This window comes from Zootoca vivipara, chromosome 3 (assembly GCF_965207765.1).
Source record: "Zootoca vivipara chromosome 3, rZooViv2.hap1.1, whole genome shotgun sequence".
NCBI lineage: Eukaryota > Metazoa > Chordata > Lepidosauria > Squamata > Lacertidae > Zootoca > Zootoca vivipara.
Genome location: NC_142586.1, coordinates 58374516 through 58395657, shown reverse-complemented (window position 1 = coordinate 58395657; position 21142 = coordinate 58374516). Strand labels below are relative to the sequence as shown.

Genomic DNA, 21142 nt, shown 5'->3' with positions numbered 1-21142 from the left:
GGAAGACCTTCTCCAGTCCCCTGTGATGGTCTGCCCCCTCCTTGTAAGCCTCATTGCCCCTTGCCACGTCTCCATCCAGTTGTTGGTGTACTGTCTCCCTCCTCTCACCCCATGCCTCAATAGGAGGTCCCCCAATCTCCCCCTCCCCCTGCTCTGGGAAGGCTCTGGGGTTTCGCCCAAGACTGGCCTTACTGGGTGTGAGCCTCGTGAAGACATGTACTGCATGCCCCTCCGTGGGGTTGTCATGATATTGCTTGAGAATCTTCCCTCTGAGGGAGTCCTGGGGCATATACCGGGCATCATTGCTAAAGAGTAACCCCTCTTTCTCGGCAAGCCCTTCCCCTGCCCCCTTTTTCTCCCTCAAGTCCCTCCGTATGTTCTGGGTAAAAGTGTCCTCTTTGGTGAGTTGGCTCAGTTTCTCTTCCTGCATCCCCGCCTCTGCGTCGTTCCATCCGCCTGGGGAGCTGATGTGGTGCGATCCTGAGGATTCTCCTTCTTTCCTGCAGTGCTCCTTGCCGTCTGCATCTCCAAAGGTGAGATCTCCCCGGCGCTGGCTGCCCACAGGGTCATTGTCCATTAAGTCCAAAGCTAGCACTTCTGCGTGCTTGTTCACTGTCATCTTCCGAGAGGGGGTCTGTTGCGTGACCTCACCCTCCTGCAATTCCCGGCCGCCTACGGTCAAGACGCTCATGGGCAGCTCCCTTGGGAAAATGGGAATCTGATCCTGCTTAGCCAAGTGCACCGATAGGAAATCGTTGCTGCTGCCCCTGCGGAGAAGCCCGACTGTCTCCTGGGTCTGGCCTCTTGGCAGCTGCAGACTCACTTCCATCTCTTTGTCGTGCTGTGGGGTGTTACAGGAGGGCTCAGTTGTTGGTGCTCTGCCTGGCCCCTCCCCTCCTGATCTGGCATCCAGGCTTGTGTCTGTGCCTGCCTGCTCTCGCCATTCCTTCCTCTGGGGGCAGTGTTCCACCCAGTGGCTGGGTGCATTGTAAAGGCATCTCCCGCCTTTCTCTTCCCTCTGTTTTCCCGCGTCAGCGTTTGAAAGTACCCGCGCGCGGGCTTTGTCCCTCTGCATCACATCTGGCTGGAGGGGGCTGTGCTGTGCTGCAGCTGCCTCCCCGGGACTGTATGGGAACTTGTGGCCGCTGCCTTTCCCCTCCGTCTGTCCCCTCTGCCCGGACTCGCCTCTCAGCCTCCTGCACTTCCACGCCACCATGCCTCTCAGTCTTAGAGCCAGCTTGTGCTGAGGGTCGCCCTACAAAGTGCTGGCCCGTCCCGAGTGTCCTCTCTGCTTGTCCAGCCTCCGCTCCTCTGGCTTGGCTGTGTTCCGAGCTGCTCGGTTCACTAAGCTTGGCTTCCCCTGTGCCCGGGTGCCTACCTGGTGCTTGAGCCGTTCCATAGTTGCAGGGTGCTGGCAACTCATGCCAATCCTCCCTCGGCATCTCTCTCTTCTGCTTTAGATGCTGCCAACTTCATGCCGGCTGCTACATTTGCAGCCCTCTTCCCTCGGGGTAGCCATCAAGAGATTGTGGGCTTGCTGTCACAGATGGGGTGTTGGCTACTCCCGAGTAAGCACTCCACACATCCTCTGGATTTTCATAGTTTTATTGTGCATGCTATATACAGTGGTGAGATGTCTCAAATCATGTCTGCTCTGCATGGGGCAGAAGCCCACAATGGCGTCTCGTGGGCTCTGACCCCCCTTTTAAGACTCCAAACGCCCCTCCTCCTTGCTCTATGGGTCCTCCGTGGTCCCAAACCAGGCTCCTGAGGTGCCGTTCTCTCTCCTCCCTCCTTTCCAGCCCCTGCTGAAGCTAGCTCCTCCCCTGCTTCCCTGCTACCAACCTGGAGCTGAGCCACCAGGACTCTGCAGAGCCCTGGACCCGTCTTAACCCTTCCTGTTCCTGATTTGAACTCCCAGACTTGCTGCCGCTCTCCCATCTGGTGGAAGTAAGCAGAGTGGGCTGCTCTCTGCAAGCCCTCTCTCTTACATACACCATCATGTGATAGACAACAATCCCATGAATCCAGACACGGGGAATGAATTTTCAACAGCCATTTGCTCCTGAGAATATGAACAGCCCCTGTGTAGTATTATTATTTATTATTTATATACCACCCTATAATCACAGGTCTCAGGGCAGTTCCCGGGTTCTATGCAAATAGGGAAACTGCCAAATGAGGACAGAGCCATTCCCAGATTCTCTGCATACGCAGGACCAACTCAAAAGTAAATACAGTATGGGTATAATTTCTTCATTCTACCTTTTAGTTTCTACTGGTTTTCTGTGGTTAGCAATGTGTACAAGTGCTGATCACATGAGCTGCCCTGGTCTTAGAGGTGTCTCACACCAGTATCCACAAGATGCTTCCGTCTTTAAACATTTTATTTTGCCACACAGACCCTTGAAAAAATTTCTGTGGGTGCCCATGATGAGAGTAGGTCCCATTGAGCTCACTAGAGTTTTCCTCTTGAGTAGACAAGTATAAGATTTATTTTCACATTGAAGTCTCCCAAGGGGGAATTAGCACCAGGGATTTTTCAGAACCTGTTACTCGTTTTGTAAACTTGTTTGCTTTTTCACCTTCCATAGTCAGCACACTAGTTTACATGGGGGAATTCGGTTTTCAGGAAAGAAGGAAGTGCATCCATCATATTCCCGAGGATACTGTCTTTTGCAGATAAAGTTTCTCGCTCTTCTGCTGAAAAAACAGGCTCACTAAAGGCTCTGAGTTTGAGGAAACAATGTTTGCTTTTATTTTCTCCTTCTATGCAGTCTTTCATTTTTAAAAAAACCACTGTGCTAGAGCAGTTTCCAATGGCTAACTTCTCCTGGGATGACCTGGCTCTGGGAGGAGGACAATAAGACAATTTCTGCCTGTGAACCGGCTTCTGAGTTAAAGCTCTGTGCACTCTGAAACATCTGGTCTCTGCTATCATGCTGAATCATCATTGGAAGTAATTAGTCTTTATTTAAGGATTTCTAGGCCACCTTTTAGGGCAAAATCTCCACAAGGTGGCTTTAGTAAAACAATTATAGCGTATTTCAAAAGACTACAATCTAAAATAGAGTAAAACAATTTACAGTATTTAAATATTTGATGGTCATCTCCCCCTCTATTTCTCCATTTTTTGTTCATGTTTTTACAAATGTGCAGAGAGAAAATCTTGCCTGGTCAGCTACGTAGCAGACACAAATGCAACAAGTACAGCTTCCCCCATTTAATCTGCAGACCATGGCAGCACATTGTTCAGGATGTTTTGCTTTTCAACCATTTCTTAATAGAATATAAAGCCCCCTAAAAATGCTGTGGCCTCTTTAGAGTTGGGAAAGTTGTTAGATTGCCTCAGAACTGGCTGCATCACATTAATTCTACCATTGTTGCTTTCTTGCTACTGGTGTTTTTTTATTTGGACATGGGCATTTCACTATGTTCGTGCAATTTGCTTTCCATTTTTTAGTGTTTAGCAGTTTAGTGCTAAGTGCACAAAACTATATTTAGTAATCTAGGTATCACTGATACTTAAAGAATCCAAGTACCTGCATTATTCTTCTACAGTTTTTGCTGGAGCGTGTCATTTAAAATTCATTAACAAAGCTTACCCTTCAAATTTATGATGCTGCGCTGATGGTTTATGGATTAGTTCTTTAAGTATGCCTCCCCCCCCCCCCTGTCCTGCATACAATACAGCTCCCCACTGGAGCTGATTCAGTGAACAAAGTTGTTGTCTGAAAACAAGAGTGTATGCACACAGTTGCACTGTATGTCTGGTCACCCATAGCGTTTTACCCTGCCTGACCTTCAGGCTATGTGGGAAATAACACGTAAGGTGCTTAATCTGCCTTCAGTCTTTACTCTGGGTGGTCTAAACGGCTCTTTGAAAATGGCAACCAAAAGAAGGGACAGCAGGGAGAAGAATATAACTTGAATGTTTTAAAAATGCTTGCTATAAAAAGTGACAGATGGATGGAAGACTCCTAACTAGATCAACTGCTAGGAGACAGTAAGTTTCATTGTTGTACCCCACATTTCAAAGCATGGCATTGTTTAGTAAATACAGTTAGCTGATGGGCTGCTTTTTAAAACAACAACAACAAAACAACAACAACAACCCTATCCCTCTTCTATTTGCTAACTTGAAAGGCAAATGCAAAGGTAATACTGGTGGCTTTTGCTGCAATTATGGGATTTAAAATATTCAATGTGGCCAGATTTTATGGCAAGTGTCATTTAGGTAAGATGCCATGGACAAAACAATATTCATTATGTGAGATTTTGGTTAACCTTAATAAACAAGGCACCGCCATTTTAAATTTTGTCTACTATATGGACTTAACTATTTGGCCATCTTTGTGTTTTTAAACAAGCATGGTAATTAATTGTAACTAATTGCACTGTAACTAATACAATATTCTTCAAGTCTGAATGCACCCTTAGATTGTTCTACTGAGACTTCAGGTTTCTTAACATACAGTGGTACCTTGACTTGCGAACGACTCGACAACTGAATTTTTCGACTTATGAATGGGGCTAATGGCCGCACGCTTACGAATGTCTCGCCATCTAAAGGCATTATATAGGGATTTTTCGACTTACGAATTTTTAGATAGGGTTGCTTCGACTTATGAATTTTTTAGTTTCCAATGCATTCCTATGGGAAATGCATTTTTGACTTACGAATTTTTCGACCTACGAAGGTGCCTTCGGAACAGATTAAATTCGTAAGTCGAGGCACCACTGTAGTTCCAATATAACAAAGTGCTACTGGCAAATTGTTGCAGTTTAAATCAGGTATGGTATAAAATATTAAGAAGCAAGAAACAGTTCCTTTGTTGAACTGCATGCAATAATACTGATGTTATAACATTTAGCATGATCTTCCCCCCCAGCACAATATTTTCTTAGGCCTGAGAGTTGAAAGCATTGCAGGAATTTGAAAGTCATACTATGCTTGTTTTAAAACAGACTGTTCCAATATTTATTCTAATTTTAGTTTATAGTAGCATAGAACGACAGATTTCTTTCATTTGTATAGAAAAAGATTATTCTCTTTTTGGGGTACGTGATGAAGGAATAGAACCAGCAGTAATGTTTTTGTAACTGAAGTGATGGATCATTCTTATAATCTATGATCTTATGAGTAGAAGAAATTGGATTTCAATGTTTCTACTATCCATATGCTATTTTAAAAATAAATCAAAAAGACATAAATGCACTGCCTGTAATGCTGAGAGAAACATTCTACATTTTGTGAAATAATTCATGCTTGAAATATATTGCTATACATAAAGCTTTACGTATTTTGAGCACATTAATTCAGCACACACACACACACACACACACACACACACACACACACACTTTTTAGACTGTTAGTGGTTTTAACAGTTAGGCCTTTACCAAGGCTGGAGAAATTCCAAGACACATAAGAAATCAGAGGTTTACATTGTGGATTTTAAATGGTATCTTTTCATTCTTACTCTGTATACAGCTGGTATCCAGCAGTTTAAAACATTTTGTTCCAAATCTAGAAGGGGAGGCAGGGAGGGGAGGGACACAAATCCCCAATGGCAATTAAAGCAGGGAGGTAACCAATCTTGTGTCCTCCAGGTGTTGTAGTTTACAACTCCCTTCATGGCTGAGCTGACTGGGGTTGATGGGAGTTGAAGACCAACACAGGCCCATTAGCCTCCATGAGGCAGTTGCCACAGGCAGCAGGCTGGGGAAAACTGGGAGGAGCAGCAAATCTGGGCCCCAAGAAGTGCACCACTCAGTCCCTCCTGCACTTGTCACCTTCAGCTGACATCTAGGAAGAGCAGGGCCACCACTGCCACTGCCTACTCCTCTCCAGCCCCCTTTTTTTCTCCCCTGCTGCCTCCCCTGCTGTGCTGGGTCTACCACCTCTAGTCACCTCAAGTGGCAGGAAGGCCCCCACCATTTTCTGTTATGCCTTTAGCAGCAAAATGTCTTGGGCCAGCCATGGTCCAACAACATCTGGAAAGCACTACTTTGACTACCCCTGAAAACCCAAAAAGAGCTGCCCAGCTTGGTATGATTTCCACCATGTTTCAAATAACTCTTTATCAAAATAAATATATTCCTAAATAAAAAGTGCTTGGAACAAAAATTTAATGTTGCAACATGCCAAGATGAATGTTTATTTATATACACTAAAATACCTTGATGAAGCTCATTGCAAACCTGTCTTTGGGTTTGTAGAGGGGAAGAAGCCTCTCAGACACCACAGCAGTTTCTCACAAACTTCATTTCCCAGGTTACTGAGAGGAGCAATGATGCTTTAGAAACAGTTTAATTTTTATAGTGTATGCATGCAATTCTAGCTCTTTGACAGTTTTTAAAAAGGTGGTCAAATGCATCAGATACCCCAATTCCCACTATAAACAGCCAACCTTTATTTTGCAGATTAGGCTCATCTTAGTAAGAATGTGTTTGTCTAACAGAAATGTTTTCACACACAGTTCCCAAATTAGAGAGACTCTTGACTTTCTGGTAGTATTTTGTGCAACTGAAGCAATAGGTATATTTGAAAGAGTTAATCTTAAGTCCTTACAAGAGCCCATGCACTCCAAGTTAGTATGCACTATAGTGTCGTTTTTTTTCTTTGCGGAAGGCTCAGCGGTAAAGCAGAAGGTCCTAGATTCAATCCCCAGCATCTCTAGGTCGGTCTGAGACCCATCTGAAACCCAGGAGATCCACTGCCAGTCAGTGTAGACAATACTGAACTATATAGACTGCTGCTCTGACACTCTATTACGTTCCTATGGTTGGCTGGTAGCAACTCCATTTAGCTCATTCTCTCTATGTGATGTTGTGCCCTGATTAGCAGTCTGTTTTCCGACAGAGAAGAAAATCACTTGAGATCGGTCAAGTAACGATATGTGTTTCCATTCTCTATCCATGTAACTGATTCAACATGGCTTTCTCTCTCCTGCGTCTTTTGTGTTGTAGCATTTCTGCCATCTCCTGCCATGTTCAGTGCTCATCTAAAGCATCTTAAGGGGCATAGCTCCTCTTAACTTTTGTAAAGAACAAGAGCAGATTCGTGCAAATGGAGCTCATCACAGACTATGGGCAGTTACAGCCTCAGTTTTAGTTGAGCATTTGGTACGAAGCAGATCAGCCTGGCCAAAAAACCACATGTTGGCTGCAGAACATCATTGCTAATTAAAGGAGAGGCTGTAGTTGAAACATTCTTCTGTCTTGTGCTTAATGATTTCAGATCAAAAATTGTTCTGGTAATGAAGATTCTGATTCTAAATTCCAGTCTATTTCGCTCTTTAAATACATGTTTAAATATTAAAAATAGCATATAAATTTGCTTCATCACAGTATTTATCATTCCAGTACATAATGAAAATAATTCAATTTTTTAAATTGTTGGACTCATGTTTATGAAAACTTCTGCCGTAACGGATTTGTCATCCTTTAATACTACAATCTTAGGCTTGTCTACTCAGAAGTAAACCTCATTTCATTCAATGGGACTTGCGTCCAGGTAAATGTGTATAGATTGCAGCCAAAGCATTGTGGCAATTTACTCTATAATCCTATAGTTTTCAACATCCTCAAAGTATCACAAATGAAAGTCATATAGGAAAAAATACAGTAAAATGAATTTCATTTCAGAGCAGCACAGATAATTATTAGATAAGAGATCCTCTTAAACATCCATATAAACTGAAATGACTAATAATAATAATAGTACACTTTAGATATTAATGCTGTTGTCCAATGTGCACATCCTCTGGGGCCAACAGAGGCTTTCCCTCCTGCCTAAGGGACGGCCCCTCCCACTCCCCAAACTAAATTTGAAAGATACTTTCTAGTCAGGGCCGGCTCTAGGGGTAGGCTGGGTGGTGCAGGGCGCCAGGCTAGCAGGGGGGTGCCGCACGACGCGCTGCGCCCGCCCACCAGGGTGGGGGCGCCGGAGTGATCTCTGCATCACGGTGCCAGGGCGCCCGACATGCTTGAGACGGCCCTGTTTCTACTGTACCAAATTCGACCCTAATTATAGTGCAGGTTGGTGTTGGGGGAGCTATCTGCGGATGGAAAGGTTAACTATCCCCTCCGAAGCTGTGAAACCCCCTCCCCTTGCTGAAAAAGTCCCACCACCATCACCACAATTACCATAGGCTTCAAAGAAGTATTCTAATGTAGGCAATGGAAGGCTTTTTTCAAACTGAATTGGGAAAAGGGTAATTTTGGGGTCATAATTGTTGCAGTGCCTACAGAGTGCCCACAACTGTGCCCATGCCTCCCCTCAAGTTGGCAGTCCCTTGTGTGTGCTATACTGGCTCACTATAAAGCAGCCTCCTCTGTTCCTTCCTAGACTTGATTTAAACAGAGGCAGGAAAATTTCCCAAAAGTAATAAAAGCATTAAATCTGATAGCAGAAGGGGAAGAACGGTCAGCAGTAATATTATCAACCTACTGTCTAGAGAGTCCAAATTGGCAGATCTTGAACAGTAGCCATCTCTATAGTACTGCTGACTCTACTTCTTTTGATAGATGTTAATTTTATATACATTAATCTTCAGCACAGCATATCAAATTGTTGGACACATAGCTTTTAAAAAAGGAAAGCTGTGTAAGATGAGCTGTTTTCCAAAAAGGCAGAATGCGGCTTTCATTTCTTAAAAGCTTTTAGAGTGCAGTACTGTACAGTATTGTTAAAAGCAGTATGGACAAGTGAAGCAGTGATAAAGGAGCTATTTACTTGCCTTGTTTTTTTGGCTTTTTGCTGCAAGTTGCATACAAATGTGTTCAGTATTTTACATTTCTTCCTTCCTTCCTTCCTTCCTTTCTTCGTTTCTTTGTTGTAGTCCAACAACATCTGGGTGGCCACAAATTTCCCATCCGTGCTTTAGAAACTTGCAGAGCATATTCCTCCTTCTCTCTCAAATACTGGCTCACTATAAAGCAGCCTCCTCTGTTCCTTCCTAGACTTGATTTAAACAGAGGCAGGAAAATTTCCCAAAAGTAATAAAAGCATTAAATCTGATAGCAGAAGGGGAAGAACGGTCAGCAGTAATATTATCAACCTACTGTCTAGAGAGTCCAAATTGGCAGATCTTGAACAGTAGCCATCTCTATAGTACTGCTGACTCTACTTCTTTTGATAGATGTTAATTTTATATACATTAATCTTCAGCACAGCATATCAAATTGTTGGACACATAGCTTTTAAAAAAGGAAAGCTGTGTAAGATGAGCTGTTTTCCAAAAAGGAAAACGGCTTTCATTTCTTAAAAGCTTTTAGAGTGCAGTACTGTACAGTATTGTTAAAAGCAGTATGGACAAGTGAAGCAGTGATAAAGGAGCTATTTACTTGCCTTGTTTTTTTGGCTTTTTGCTGCAAGTTGCATACAAATGTGTTCAGTATTTTACATTTCTTCCTTCCTTCCTTCCTTCCTTTCTTCGTTTCTTTGTTGTAGTCCAACAACATCTGGGTGGCCACAAATTTCCCATCCGTGCTTTAGAAACTTGCAGAGCATATTCCTCCTTCTCTCTCAAATACCACAAGAGTGAAATATTTCCCAGCTCAATTCCCATATTGGTTATAAGCCTCAGGCCCTGATTGATGCATTTATCAAGAACCAGAGCAGCAATACCGTTGGAGAGGAAAGCCACCTGCTCTCTCCCTGCCATATTTGCATCATAGCCAACAACTTACCATACCTTAATGGTCACGCCTCTGTCCTCTACTGTGCTATTTCATTTCTTGGTGAAAATATGAAGCAGAGCTGAGACAATAATGTCTTGCTGAAGTCTCTGCCTCAGTAAAGTGTAAGCCAGAAAAGGGTCTATCCACCCACCCTTTCTGCTGCAGAGGACTGTAACAGACTGCAGTTTCCATCTATGCTGTTTACTATGGTTTCTTGTTGGGCGCAATATACAAAATGGCTTCTAGAAGTTTAATACTTTAGATGGAGTTTTATTCTCTAAATCTATTTCACCCATCCTTTGTCTCAGCGCCTAAACATGATTTGCTTTTCCCTTGTGAAAGGGAATTATAATAATTGCTTATTAGCAATCCCGTAGATTGTTGCTAAAATTACTGAACTAATGTGTGTTAGACTTCAAATAACAGCAAGAAAGTGCTGTTATCCAGCAAAGGTTCTACACGGGAGGAGGGAGGGAAAGCAGTTTTCACAAATTCTGCTTCTCTCGGCACCACCTTCCAGGTTGTTTGCCAGCCCCCCCCCCAGTAGTTTTTCAGAAGGCACAGGGCAGGAGACTGCACAGGAGAAGAGGAATGGATGGAACTCACCTCCTACCCCTTTCCTCCTGCACTGATAGAACTCTGCTAGACACAAGTCTGCATCCAATCCATTATTATTTTCATGTTGTTGTTGTTGTTGTTTAGTCGTTTAGTCGTGTCTGACTCTAACAAGAATTAAATCCATCTCATCCATTCTGAGTACTGGTTTAAATTGATATATACCCCAAAACATATACAACTGTACCATTGTTGTTTTTTTAAATAGCATTTGCCCATGGATTTGTGTAGGATTGACACCCAATGGCTTAGAGTAAAAATTTGTAGATCAAAATGTTTCATCTTAATGTACTGCAGTGTGACAATCAGGAAAGTGTGGTGTGGAAGCCATGATCTTCATTAATATGGGAAGTGTTTAGCCAGAGCAGTATTTGATATATACTCTCTCTCTCTGTGTGTGTGTGTGTGTGTGTGTGTGTGTGTGTGAGAGAGAGAGAGAGAGAGAGAGAGAGAGAGAGAGCGCAATATTAATGCAATTGACCTGAAGGGACAGGATATAGCACTCATTAACTTTATGCCATGTCTTTAGCCATAAAACAATTAAATTATTATTATAAAGCCCTTCAGTTTGTTTTTCTGTGCCTCTCATTCCTCCAGTACAGGGATGGATTTCAGCTTAATTCAGTGTACTGATGTGCTGTTTTCTGTTGTATTAAGGTCTGCTTTTAATATAGTTTTGTTTATTTTTGATGCAATTTTATTGCTTTTAAATTCTTTAGTGTCGCTTTGATTCTTAAAACAGAAAAGCAGATGTTTTTAATGTGTCTTCACAGTCCTTCTATCATCATAACAGAATATGGACGACTTTGGGCGTATAAATGATACTTTTTTAAAAGGAGAAGGGTGTATCTTTCAAACTTAAAGGGAAACAAATAATCCATTTTAATGTAGTGCATATGGTGAGATTTCTTGCTACTTGTGTCTTCACTTTGAGTTGGTCTCAAAAAATTCTAGGGACACAGATTTTTCTGTTTTCCATTCTATTTGGCTCTAACCTGCTGCTACCACCACTGAATAATGTTCATTTGAGACTTGTTGCTGCAAATATCTGTGTCTGGTGCCAGATTTTAATATGCTGTGACACTCACATCATCATGTTGAGATAGCAGATGAATTACCCTGTCACTCCCTGTACCAGGATTGACTAAATCAGGACATTGCTGAAATATTTTGTCAGATTGTCATAACATGAATTATTAGAAGCCAGGTGAAACATAGGATGACCCAGCTGCATGTAGGGAGGAGAGGCTTGTTATGAATGAAGGTATTTTGCAATTGCTCAGGTCTTCTGCCTCAAATGCATTTTCCACTTACTGTTCCTTAGGATTGTAGCTACTTGCACTGTATATAAATTAAACATTGTGTTTCAAACAATGTTGTTTTCTTAGCTGCAGTACCCAAAGGCAAGCTCATAAAACAGTTCATTTCAAAACCAAGGTTGCTTTAATAAAGCTGCATGATTTCTATAAATTAAAGCCGCCTGAAAACAATTCCTTACCATGCACTTGCAAGTAGATGTGGGTTCTGTGCTGTTTTAACCTATCCTTGAACTAGAAAGCATTGTGAGGATATTAAAAACATGAAGGCCAGTGATGGAACAACATGAAGCTTCATTTTTATATAATTACTGTTATAGATGTAGATGAAACATATAGATGTAGATGTAGATAAGGAGGGGCAGAATTAGAATTCAAATAACCAGGGTTTATTTTTTATGATAAAAGTATGCAGATTTGATAAACAGAAACTGAAGTACTTTTAACATAATTTAAAAATTAAATGTTCTCGAAGCTACCAACATGAGTCTGACCAAACTGTGGGAGGCAGTGGAAGTGCCTGGCATGCTCTGGTCCATGGGGTCACAAAGAGTCAGACACGACTAAACAACAATAACACAGAGGTAGTATGTAGGACTGGCAAAAATTGGATTCCTTGCCTTTCACAAGCAGAAAACTGTTCCACTGACTAAAGCAAAGGCAGCCTTGGATCTTGTACAGTATTTGCATTACCGGGAACAGACATTATGTAGCACCTGTAATAGTGCCAATTCTGCTGACTGAAGTGGCTGCGTGGTCACATACAGGGACAAGGTGATTTCGTAGGTTTTCATGCGCTTCAGGGCTTGTTCTAAAATGCAGCTCTTATTTTTGAGATGAATTTGGTTCACACATCTGGCATGTTTATTTATTGCTTTGCATTTAAAATTAGTAAATGTGCCTTCATTTTTAATGTACCAGTGCTTCTGAAGAACAGTCTAATTAGGCATTTCTTACCCTTTTTTTGAACTTGGGCCCATCTTCTATACTTGCATCATCTTCTAGCTCTTGGCCCCCTGCTCTGTAATGTGGGCAGCCATTTATTCAGTCTGTTTTATGAGATTTCAGGGCTCTCTCAATTTTTCTTGGGCCAGGAGGCATGTCACAAGGAACCTTGGTCATAAAATTTAGGCTTGGATGAGTGCAAGCTGGCAGGCGTAGGAGCACCTAACAAAACTTTAATTGCAGAAGTGAATATTAGCTAGAATTAAAACTGCTTAGGGAAGCTAGAAAAGTGACTGACAGATTGAGGGCTGGTTTGACAATGACACAGCCTTCATTCATGACTGAAGCATAATGCTGCAACAATAACAATTCATTGTAATCTTCCTTGCTTCTAGAAGAGAAAAAACAAACAAGCGTAATTCCTGAGATGGAGTTGCACTCCTCTTAAGGATCAGGTTTAGTTTTCAGATGTTTATAGATCCAGCATTGCTGATGGATGCACTAGTATTGTTGATAACTTGTAGTGACTTTCATCAATGTCAGTTGAGTTGCTGTGGCAGCTGCATTGCGTTTTGGAGAGTACATTAATCTGTGTTGTAACATCCATGCAAGTGAATGGCAAGAAGTGTTTGCATGTGGTTTTGCCTTTTGAAAGGGCCCGGAAACTACAACTGGTACAGAGTCCATGGGCCAGATTGTTAACTGCTACAGTCTTCTTTGACTGAATGTTAAAAGACATTCAGTGGGCTCCCAGTTAATTTCCAGTCCAGTTCAAAGTGCTGATATTTACATTTGAAGCCCTAAATGTCCTACCTGCTAAAGAATCAAATTCTGAGGTCACCCCCACTGAGCTCAGGCAGATGGCTCTTCTTTCCTCTCCTTTGAACTGCTCCTATGGAACTCTCTCCCTAGGTGTACTTGCTGTGACTTAGGATAGAATCTGAAGACAGAGTCATCATGACTGCCCACATAGTCATCTGTTTTGCACAGCCTAAGCGACCAACATGAGTATGACCAAACTGCGGGAGGCAGTAGAAGACAGGAGTTGCCTGGCGTGCTCTGGTCCATGGGGTCACAAAGAGTCGAACATGACTAAACGACAACAACACACACACACACACACACACACACACACACACACACGTAGACTGCTAGCAAAGGGGAATCATAGGTTGCTTCCACACACTTCCCCATTGATATTGCCAGCCTTTTCAATTCTTATTCTTTTCTTAAGCTTATGTTTTTCTGTTTTTCTTTTGTTTGTTTGTAGGTATTTGTGTATTTTGTATTGTTTTGTGTGATGTTTTATTTATGGTCTTTTATGTATTGATATAAAATTGAATAAATAAATAAAAAAAGATATTGCCAGCCTTGTTACTCACTTTTTATGGAGAACCCAGATTTTGATAAATCATTACATCCCAGTGTTGTGTTTTCTGTCTTAATTGTCCTCCCATCTTTTTATGGACCTGTTGATTTGTGTCATTAAAAAAAAGGTTAAAATGCAATTTTAGTCCAAGCCTGTCAAATGTGGAAAGACAAACATCTTTCAGGGCTATTAATTAAAAGTTTCCTCCTTGATGGCTCTGCCCTTTCTTCCCCATCCTGTTGACTGTGGCTCAGGGAGCATTAATGAATATCCTGTATATCACTCCTCAGATAACCTATTTTAGGACTGCGCTGTAGTGTAATTGCGCCGGTTATCAGTTTGTCATCCGAAGTGGTGTCTGTACTTTGCATTCCTTTTTTCTTTTCATTTTTATATAGTGAAACAGCCGTATTATCCTAAATCAAAATTTAAACAAAAACAATGGGGAAATTCCTTTAGCCACACATCTAACGGCAATTGATAAAATAGGCTGGAAACTATACTCAGAAAGCTTTTTAAGTAACATTGAGGGGTTGGCTGAACACAATGTGCTTCTGAGTAAACATTACTAGAAGAATCTTGGCCGCAGAGAAAGATGATGGAAATATTAGAAGCTGTAGAAGCTCTGTGCTTGAATTCCACTTTTAGATGATTGAAGAAAAGTCTCAGAGGTGCTTAAGGGGATTGAGTGTGGAACCAGCCACAAGGATTAATCATTTTATTTGTTCTGAATGGAAGGAAGAATTGTTTCCTAATTCACAACTGTGGCTTGTATTGTGGGTTTTTTTGTTTTTGTCAGAAGTTGGTCGCCAGGTGGGGCGGAGAGCACCAGCTTCCCAGCAGGTAGGTCACTGTTGGTTACTGGGAAGGAGAGGAGAGTGGCAAGGCAGCGGGGAGTTTTACCAGTGCATTTACCCCACACTGATCTCCCTGCCACCTCACCCTTGCATCATTCCTGGCAAGCAATAGTGACCCACCTTCTGGGAAGCTAGGATGGTGGGTCAAACCCACCCAGTGAGCCTCTTCTGGTTTGTTTTTGAATATTTGACACATTCTTTACCAGCTCTTTAAGGTCACATAAACTTAATGAAGCAGGATCTGCATGAGCATCTTGCACCCATATTTTGTCCATCATCTTTCTTTCTTTTCCTCAAGCGGGGAAATAAACCAGGAAGCAGCAGTTGTTCATATCTTCCCAAACTACATGATGTAGTTAATGGCTTCCTAACGAGACACCATTCAAAAGCTAATTTTAAACAATGACTGTGTGATTGTGAACAATATGGTGTTGTTTGCATGTCACGATAAACCATAACTAATGGTTTACTATGAACATGGAGATCACTTCTGCTTTGCTCCTACACTAGCACTAGAGGGAGCGACAAACCACAAGCCTGGCTTAGTGTTACACCAAAAGCAGAATTTGTTGTTTGTTTCACTCAGAGCTTGACTTTAAATTATAGTTTGCATGAACAATCCACAATGCCAGGTTTGGATGCAACTCTAAGCCAAGCATTGTGGTTTCTAGTTACTACTAAGAGAGGAATAAAGTGGAAGCCATCTGTGTGTTCATGGTAAGCCATTAACTATGGTTTACTGTGATGTGTAAAGACAGCCTGTGCATTTTTCTTTGATTTTTTTGACAGTGTTTTCTGACACAATATATGTTCCAGAAGTGCAGCCATGCTCATTTTTGATAGCAAAATCAACAAGAAGTCCTTTGGCAATTTTAAAGATTGAAGTATTTATTCTGGTGCAATTCTTAATAGCCTAGAGATTGCTGAGTGAGATGTATGAGGTTATATGATGAAGTATAGAATATATTTATATGTTAATATTTGAACTAATTTTAGATGAGTTTTCATGTCAATAACCACTGATGATACCATGCTGTGAGCAATAGTTGTGGCTTTCCAGATTTCATTAAACTATATGTGTCTGTCTGGACTACCTTCTTCTGTGTTGATATAAGCAAAGTCCCTCATCCTATGTAGCAGCGATATGAACTATTTCCTTAATATTCCCTTAACATTGCTGGTTTTGTCTCCAGAGCAGTGTCATTAAAATTTCATGCATGGAGTATTGGAAATAAACTATTTGGTATATTCAGTGAGTATAGAATGTCATAAGAATACTTAGTGAAACTCATGCCTAGAGCTTATTTCTAACTTATTCAATAAAATATTGCTGAAATTTTGTTCTTTGCATACTGTATGAGGCCTATGGTGTTTCATTTTACTACAGATTTACATTTCTGTGAATTAAATCAAGGCTTTGAAACCAACAGGATGTCTCCTAGTTACATAACAAAATGCATGATTTTATGGAAGAGCACAGGGATTCATGTGCCTAGAAAATTTGATGCAAATAATCTCTACCCCAGGAATTATATAGCTGTACAGGTTCAGAAGACAATTTATTCTGAATTTTTGCACATGCAAATAGGTTTTTCGTAACAGACCACTAAAACTATTTGCTTCTTTACTATTAAAGCACATATACACAAAACACAGTACAATAAATCTGATAGTTAAAGCTCTGTTACTGGTTTACAACTTTAAACTTATTATTTAGGTTGGTTTAAAACACAAGAAAAGAAGGGATGGAACCATATAATAGAAAGTACAAATAATATAGAATAGCTCATCTGGCTTCTTTCTCTCCCCATTCTATTTGCATCTGTTGCTTAGGATCCTGTGTGTGCAGTATAACAATGGCTGGTGTGTGTGAACCTGCTCACTGTCCTGCTCACTGCAGCATGGCCAGACTCAACTGGGTGTAGGACAAGATGATGTTCAGACAGGATACAAGGCAAGGTGGGCTGCAGGGGTCTGGGAAACACAGAGCAAGCTAAAATTGAGCCCTTCTCCAGCAGTACCACCAGGTACAACGTAACTGTTAGTGCCACCTGTGCTGCAGGATGCTGCTGTACTTAAAAGGACTCAACCTTTTTCTACAAAACTATTGCAACAGAGCAAGGGAGGGTCAGGTATTCTAGGGTCTTCTAGAGACAGTTAAGGGTCTTCTAGAGAGGATAGCAGTGGCACATTCTTGGGCTGGAAAGAGACCACCACCTACCCCAGGTTCATCTGGTACCAGTGCCTCTGGGGCTGGCACTGCATGCTCTCCCTTTCAGTCTCTTATCACCTGATGAGGAGTCCCAGTTCCTGACACATATGTGTTAAGATCACCTACAAAGACTCTTCTCTAGGTGCTCCTGTTGCCTGAAGAGTGGTGGGTGGTGTCTGCTGACAGGACCTTCTCAGTTGTGATTCCTAGTCAGGGGTGGCATGCTTGGCAGTTTCACATTTTTGACCTTTATATTCAGAACTTCTTAAAATTCTAGTTTAGTTTGATTTTATTTTGTGGCCTTGCTCATGTTTTCTCTTCAATCAAACATTTTTTTAAAAGTTATATTGTCCTTGGTTAGTGTGTTTTTTAACTGTCAAAGATAATACAATTTTAAATAATAAATAAATAGAAATTTGGCAGTGGCCATGATATATTTGTTCCCATGGACTCTCATGTGACAGAGTCTTCGTCTGCATTACCTTAAAGGAGGGGGGAGGGAGAATGTGACTTCAAATGAAGCACCTACAGGAAGCAACAGGTGTGCTGGACTCAGCAGCAGCTCCAGGGGAGGCAGTGGAGCTCACCTGCTGGACAGTTCCAGGGCTGTTAATCTAAAGCAGTGGTTCTGAATCTTGCTCACCTTTTCAAGTTGACTGCTCTGCTAAGGGACCTGAGCCTATGTGAACAGAGTGCATAGGCAAAGAACGCTTTCCTATGGCTGTGTATTGTCGGTGAAAATTGGGAGCTGCCTGAGTTAATTGACGGATAAAAATATATCGGCACAGGAAAAGGAATTAAGCAGATGAAAGTGTAAATCATTGCCTTGTTTGTCATAATAAATGTTTGTACTCATTGATTCTTTTAAAAGTAGCTTATGTTTGTAAGAACATTTTCAGACTACACCAGGGAACCCTTTCCCCCCACATTGATTTGGCTGACTCTCTCTTGAAGTACTTGTTTTTGGACCATGTTCAAATACAGCAGCTTAGTCTCTGAATTTAACATTTGGTGCTTTCTGCCAATTTTAAGGAAGTGATTAACCTTGAACTTCCCACAAAACAATAAAACCTTTTCAAATACTAGTGGATTTTAAAGTTTATTAAATCCCCATGAGGCATTCATAGAAGAGAGCTTCTCTCTTTGGAAGATAGGGAGAGCTTTATACCAAGGCATACCAATGACCCTTCTAGCTCAGTATTGTCAACTCTGACTGGCAGTAGTTCTCCAGGGTTTCAGAGTGGGAGCCTTTCCCACTGAGCTATGGCTCTTCCATCTTGAGTCTTGAGATGCCCCCTTTCTAGTATTGGACCACCTGGTGTGTACAGGTACCATTGTCTTAATTACTACCCATTTCTTAGGGCAGTGGTTTGTATTTCATATGTAGTGGAGGGGATGATTGAATAGGGAGAATATGTAGGAAGAAAAGAGATAGCAAGAGGCAATAAAGAAGGACTGCACTTTTCATAATGGCAGCATGTACTTGGTTATCAGGTTGTGTGTATTCTGTACTAGAATTTAAAATAAAACTTGCTTATGTAACTCAAATTCTACAGCCTGCACAAATAGATGTAACTGCTCATTCTGCACAATCCATTCCACTTCTAATAGCCATGGAAGGAGCAGAAGGCCTGGCATTCCTAGCCAATGGAAATCCCGTTGAACCCCTTCTCTGCAGAGTTGCACTGCATAGTAAATTTTGCCTTGGCTATTGCAAGGTTTGTGTGAATAGAACAAAGGTGGCTTGACTCAGTAGTAGTGGTCTGATTAACTGATATTCTTTTCTCCCTCTTTTTGTTTTAGTATCTGAAAACTCCAAAGTGGTGCAAGACAAAAAAGCTGCTTCATCCAGCCGCCCCACCTCTGCCGCTTTAGGACAGAATGCCAGCAGTGCTGGAGCCAAGCCAGGTATCAATTTGTGAACTTTTCATTGCTTTCACCAGCCTGGAGATGTATTTTTAAAACCCCTTTTAACAATGTATTTCACCTCTTTCACAGTTGTTTTCAGTCACAGGTGTCACTGAACTTTTAATTACAGGTGGCAACCATTTCATGTGTGTGGGGGGGGTCTGTTTCTGGCCCTGCATGCATTAGCAGAGCATATATAAGTGTGTCCCACCCCTGTTCTGCCTCCCATTCTTCCCCCATTCTGCCCTTTTCCACGTTGCACGCTGGCAATCATGCATCAGTTGGACGCGCCTAAAATGGTCGCCACCTGTATGTTCAGATATAGACAAGAAACATTGAAACAACATAGGCAAACTGATATTGTATTTGTACTATGCATTTACATAGAGCGAGAAATAGTTCTTGCAAAGTCATGAAACCCAGGAAATTAAACTATTCCTTTGCAAATCTAAAAGATACAGATTAGGGTCAGGCATACCCTGACCAACCTCTTTGTGAGTGTGCTCAGATGCACTTGGGTCTCTGCACTTCCAGTGCTGAGTATTGTAAATGTATTCTATAAGCACCAGGTGAAATGAATTTCTGTATATGCTCAGTCTCACACTCCAGTTTTCTTTTGCTTACTTTACAGGGTTCAGAGAACAAATACACTGCTGGGCTTTACTGAATATATTGTCCTAGCTGCACATTTCCTCCCCCCCCCTATCCTCTGGCAAGCACAGTGTTAAATGAGTCAGGAAAGAGTTTTGTTTTCTTGAATAGACACATCATCACTTTAACAACTGTCTATATGCCTTCTGTTCTGCAGCTCAGATTTGAAAGGCGGTTCATTATAAACTGTGAGAAATAAAGGACTCTCGAATCCTGTGAAATGTTTCATTCCCCTGTTGCATATCTTAAATTTTATATATCGAGTGACAGGACGTCAGCTGGTTAGTTGTACCCATAACACAGTCGCTGGCACCTGGGCATTCTGCCAAGTAATTAACCTTTCATTCATTACCCCTAAAACAAAAGTTATAAAGGCAAGATCTATGGCATGTGACAACAGAGGAAAATAAGTCTGCGTAGTTAAATAATGCCACCATCTTTGAGGTCTGAGAAGTACTTTGTATGAAGTGTTGGCTTTTGTTCTTGAGATCACGATGGTCTCATATGCTTTCACATGCGGTTTGCATGGAACAAAACTGATGTGTTTTCTGGTAAATGCTGCAGTGTGTACAGGCTGTTGGTATGTAATTTGAGCAGTTCTTTTGGATCAGGGTTTTTAGTACAAAATAAATAAATAAATCCCCGAAAATCTAACACCTGAGGTTGGATCTTGAGAAATGGTGGTGGAAGAAGAAGGGGTATGGAAGGTGACTTTCTGACTCCCTTCACCACCACCCGCAGTCACGCCCAAAGCCTCCAAACAACCTCACATGAAGGTCGGGAAACCCTATTGAATAGGTGGAGCTTCAGGATAGGGGAATAAAGATGGAGAAGATAACCCTGAAAATTGGACAGGAGCATCTTCCATCTACCCCTTCCATCGCTGGTGTTTCTCTGAATCCAACCAATAGCCTGTTAAGTTCTCACTTAGGTAGAAATTTTGTGTCAGTAGTTTCACTTCACACTGAAGGGTGGAGCTCATGTGAACGGTTGCTCGTCTATAGGAGAGAGAAAAAACCCCTATAAATATGTTTTCTATGTGAATGGATTTTTATGTGGGAACATGCAGCCCCACCTGCTTTCTGAAGTGCTGCAACACAGACAGAAGCTGGCCACCTCTTTGAGAACTTGGCCTTAAGTGTTATTCTAAGAATTAATTGGATGCCGTTCATGGTGGTTCTTTTTTTCTTTAGGCAGAGAGATCCCAAGCTCATAGCAATTAAATATGTGAAAGTGATAATATGTGAAAGGTCTTAAATGGTAACATTACAGTTGCTTGTTAATTGATTTTAGAATGTTGCTTTTTCTAATATGACACCTCAAATCTTCTATTATTTTACAGACCCTGCGCCAGTACTGAAAGTTGATGAAAGGCAGCGACTTGCTCGAGAACGGAGAGAAGAACGGGAAAAGCTGTTAGGTGAGTCATACTCAATGTGCTCTTTCTAACTGGTGATTCTCATCAGTTATAACATGCTTGTCATTTGACATCTATATTATACATTAAACAGCATGAGTTATGAGACTATAATTAAATGTGTACTTTTAGCCATAAAAATAGTTCATGGAATTTAATTACTAG

The 21142-nt window shown here is 41.6% G+C and overlaps 1 protein-coding gene across 4 annotated transcripts in view; it reads left to right on the top strand.

Moving 5' to 3' along the window:
• The window catches only part of MAP7 (microtubule associated protein 7), a 104421-nt gene that overhangs the window by 41554 nt on the left and 41725 nt on the right, over window positions 1-21142 (top strand). For all 4 annotated transcript variants that reach the window (XM_060272709.2, XM_060272710.2, XM_060272711.2 and 1 more), the window contains exons 2-3: window positions 18805-18909; window positions 20903-20980. In XM_060272709.2, coding sequence (XP_060128692.2) covers window positions 18805-18909; window positions 20903-20980 — 183 coding nt within the window. The remainder of the gene's footprint in view (window positions 1-18804; window positions 18910-20902; window positions 20981-21142) is intronic.